Source organism: Condylura cristata, unplaced genomic scaffold, assembly GCF_000260355.1.
Source record: "Condylura cristata isolate star-nosed mole 26May11 unplaced genomic scaffold, ConCri1.0 scaffold00029, whole genome shotgun sequence".
Classification (NCBI taxonomy): domain Eukaryota; kingdom Metazoa; phylum Chordata; class Mammalia; order Eulipotyphla; family Talpidae; genus Condylura; species Condylura cristata.
In genome coordinates this window covers 20,548,998-20,552,689 of record NW_004567130.1, presented here as the reverse complement: position 1 = coordinate 20,552,689, position 3,692 = coordinate 20,548,998, and the positions used below count along the sequence as shown (strand labels likewise).

The window sequence follows — 3,692 nt, the reverse complement described above, 5'->3', positions numbered from 1 at the left end:
AGAGACCTGAGCTCCTCTGAGGTGTCTGTAAGCGTCTCTGCACTGGGCCCTGCTGTGGGTGCAGCAAGTGAGGCCCCAGCACTGTGACGCCCTCAGCAGTCCCAGAGCAGGAGCTGGTCCCTGGCCAGGGAGTGGCCCAGGGGGCAGCTGACCTCTCCTGTCTCCCTGCTGCTTCCCTCAGCAGTGCACCTCATCAGTCTATGTATTCGGCCCTCTCTCAGTCTCTGCTGAGTCCTGTAACCAGCCACATCTGGCCTGTGCCCCAGTTTTTACATGCAGAAATACATACATCTTTAAAAATTACTTATATCTATTCTCTAAAATGACCTCACACATTTCAATCTTCGATCGACTCTTTCTCACTCTCAGCTGGCACGGAGTTTGCTCTCCTTTCCCAGCGCAGACAAAGCTCCGGAGGTGACGTCAAGTGACGCCTGAGCAGGAACTGTCCTCTGGAGCCGGGATCACGAGCCACGACCGTGTGTGGACTCAGGTGAGATCCTCTGCTGATGCCCAGGGGCGAGGCCTCTGCCAGCCTGCGCCTCCCTCACGCTGACCCATCTGTGCCCTGGGCACCCTCCCTCCGTCCACAGCTGCCACTGAGAGTCCCCAGCGCTGTCACTCCTCTGTCCACCTGGTCCTCAAACGCAGGTTGACTGCGGTCAGGGACACGCCTTGGAGCTCCTGGTCCCCAATTACCCTCAGACCTTGTCTGGAGAGTCAACAGGGGCAGGAGGGGCAGATGAGCCGGCGCTCGGTCAGCACTGACCGTGGCTGTGTCCATCCCCTTGCTGAGGACAGGGTGCCCAGTGAGGAAGGGGTCTGTGTCTCACTTCCCCATTAGCGTGTGTCACTGTGAAATCACCACTTTTGCTGAGTGACAGACAGTGGTAGTCTGTCCTCGGCCTGGGCCCCGCTGATGGTCAGGGTGGCCGAGTTCCCCGAGCTGGAGCCAGAGAACCGCTCAGGGATTCCCGGGGCCCTTTTGTTTAATATATCAATTAGCAGCACAGGGGCCCGGCCCAGCTTCTGCTGGTACCAGGGAGCAGCACCTATCGTTCCCTCGCAGGTGACGGTGGCCGTCTGTCCAAGGGCCACAGACACTGCCGCTGTCTGCCTCAGCTCAGCAGTGACCAGGGCGCCTGCAGGACAGGAGAGGACAGTGTGGGCCTGAGGGTCCTTGCAGCGGACACAGCCCTGTCCCACCCGCGCTGAGCCAGAGTCCAGGCCCAGGCCGCTGCCCGGCGTCTGTGGGGGTCCCCGGGGCCGGCACCTGAGCAGAGCAGGACGAGGGGCAGCAGGAGCGGGGCCCGGGCCATGGTGCTGTCCCAGATGTGCCTGAGGCGCAGCGGGCTGGGCCCTGGGCCCCTCTTATCCTCGGGGCGATGCAAATCCACTTCCTTCCTGTCCTGCCAGGGGCTCTGAGGGCAGAGAAAACTCTGCATGCGGACTGGGCTTAGCCTGGTCTAGGGCTCCGTGACCAGAAGTGACCAGAGCAGTGAGACCCCACAGCCGTGCAGAGGGTTCCTGAGAGAGGCCGAGGTCAATCCTGGCCTGGGCCCAGGAGCCCTGACCCTTTCATGACCTGGGCATGGTCAGTGCAGCCCAGCTGAGGGGCGTCAGCGGCCGGGGCTCCCTGATGGGCTGCTCAGAGGGTCAGTCCCTGGGCACAGCCCTGGCTGCATGTCCAGGCAGAGCCCTAGTCTGGGCGAGGGTGAGTGTCTCTCGGTATGTGCTGGCTGCCAGGCGGGGTGGCTGGCTGACCTCCCTGCAGCTGCCCTGTCCATTCCCCCTGGGGCCCCTTGGCCGCCCAGCTCTGTCCTGCTCCCTCTGCTGCAGCTCTGCTGCCCCCTGCTGGTGGGGAGTCGCCAGGCCCCTGTCTGCCAGTGGCCCCAGGCCCTGTCCAGGGGGAGTGGGCAGTGTCCAGCCCTCCTGTGCCAGTGGGTTTCCCCGGCCTCCCAGCAGAGCACAGAGAGAGAGTCTGGGGCGCGGGGTGAAGGCACCTCAGTTTCTGAACCCGGCCCCTGCAATTGCTAGCCCTGTGGTGGGGGCGCCTGGTTGGCGGGGGCCTAGTGTGTTTGTAAAATTGTGGAATCTGGAGCTTGTGGGTGCACCAGGGGTGCAGCTAAGACCAGGGGACGCTGCCCATCGAGGCCAGAGGGCCACGGGGACACCGACCAGGCCCAGGCACTCGGCTGCTCCTCCTGAAGCTCAGTTGCTTCCCCCTCTCCTGAGCTGCACCCCATTTCTCCAACGCAGGCTGCTGTGCTCCTGTTCCCATCGCACCCCCCGGCGGAAGCGGCTCAGAGCCGGGGTCTCACCACCCGGTGGACTCTGCGGCCGCAGACAGAAGAGCTCGTGCCCTGAGCAGACCCGGGCTGTGCCAGAGATGGTGGCCGGGAAACGGGGGGCGGTTCCCGGGTCCTCGGTGTTCAGTGCTCCCACAGCACATGTCCGTGTCCTGAGCCTGTTTCTCGTCCCTCGCTGGGCTTCTCTTCGCCCCCTGCTCTTCCCTGCGTATCTGCAAAGCCCCATCTGTCCCCTCGTTGTTTGGCTGAAAACCAGTCTCAGTCCCCTTTATAATCAAAATTTATCATTTCTGTTCTTGTCTGCATAAATAAATAAGCCTATAAAATCATGACATCTACTCTGTAAAATGACTGGACACATCACAGGCTTTGATCGACACTTTCAGCTCTAAACTGGCACGGAGTTTGCTCTCCTTTCCCAGCGCAGACAAAGCTCCGGAGGTGACGTCAAGTGACGCCCGAGCAGGAACTGTCCCCTGTAGCCGGGACCACGAGCCACAACCGTGTGCAGAGACTCAGGTGAGATCCTCTGCTGATGCCCAGGGGCGAGGCTTCTGCCAGCCTGCGCCTCCCTCACACTGACCCATGCTTGCCCTGGGCACCCTCCCTCCGTCCAGAGCTGCCTCTGGGAGTCCCCAGCGCTGTCTCTCCTCTGTCCACCTGGTCCTCAAACCCGGAGGACTACTGTCAGGGACACGCCTCAGAGCTCCTGGCCCCCACTTGCCCTCAGGACCACGTCTGCGCAGTCTGCAGGGGCAAGAGGGGCAGCCGAGCTGGGCCCCGGTCAGCACTGATCGTGGCTGTGTCCATCCCCTGGCTGAGGACAGGGCGGCCCAGGCAGGGACGGGTTTGTGTCTCTTCCCCATCAGTGTGTGTCACTGTGGGATCACCACTGCTGTCAGCTGCCATACAGTGGTATTTGGCCTCGTCCTCGGCCTGGATCCTTCTGATGGCCATGGTGCCCGTGCTCCCCGAGCTGGTCAGGGATCCCCGGGGCCCTGTTGTCACCTGCATCAACCAGCAGCACAGGGGCCAGGCCCGACTTCTGCTGATACCACGAATCAACACCAAACATTCCCTCGCAGGTGACGGTGGCCGTCTGTCCAAAAGCCTCGGACACTGCCGCCGGCTGCCTCAGCTCGGCAGTGACCAGGGCGCCTGCAGGACAGGAGAGGACAGTGTGAGCCTGAGGGTCCTTGCAGCGGACACAGACCCGCCCACCCGCGCTGAGCCAGAGTCCAGGCCCAGGCCGCTGCCCGGCGTCTGTGGGGGTCCCCGGGGCCGGCACCTGAGCAGAGCAGGACGAGGGGCAGCAGGAGCGGGGCCCGGGCCATGGTGCTGTCCCAGATGTGCCTGAGGCGCAGCGGGCTGGGCCCTGGGCCC

At 63.2% G+C, this 3,692-nt stretch overlaps 2 protein-coding genes across 2 annotated transcripts in view; both read right to left on the bottom strand.

The window, feature by feature from the left end:
• Positions 1 to 1,337, bottom strand: part of LOC101625811 — a 36,035-nt gene extending 34,698 nt beyond the window's left edge. Inside the window, 3 exon segments of the mRNA XM_012730859.1 lie at positions 866 to 897; positions 899 to 1,142; positions 1,274 to 1,337. Of these exon segments, the coding sequence (XP_012586313.1) occupies positions 866 to 897; positions 899 to 1,142; positions 1,274 to 1,319 (322 nt within the window). The 5' untranslated portion in view covers positions 1,320 to 1,337.
• A 1,672-nt stretch (positions 1,338 to 3,009) lies between these two features.
• Positions 3,010 to 3,692, bottom strand: part of LOC101625354 — a gene marked incomplete at its 5' end in the record, with an annotated part of 3,510 nt that continues 2,827 nt past the window's right edge. The window contains 2 exons of the mRNA XM_012730858.1: positions 3,010 to 3,056; positions 3,318 to 3,467. Coding sequence (XP_012586312.1) covers positions 3,010 to 3,056; positions 3,318 to 3,467 — 197 coding nt within the window. The remainder of the gene's footprint in view (positions 3,057 to 3,317; positions 3,468 to 3,692) is intronic.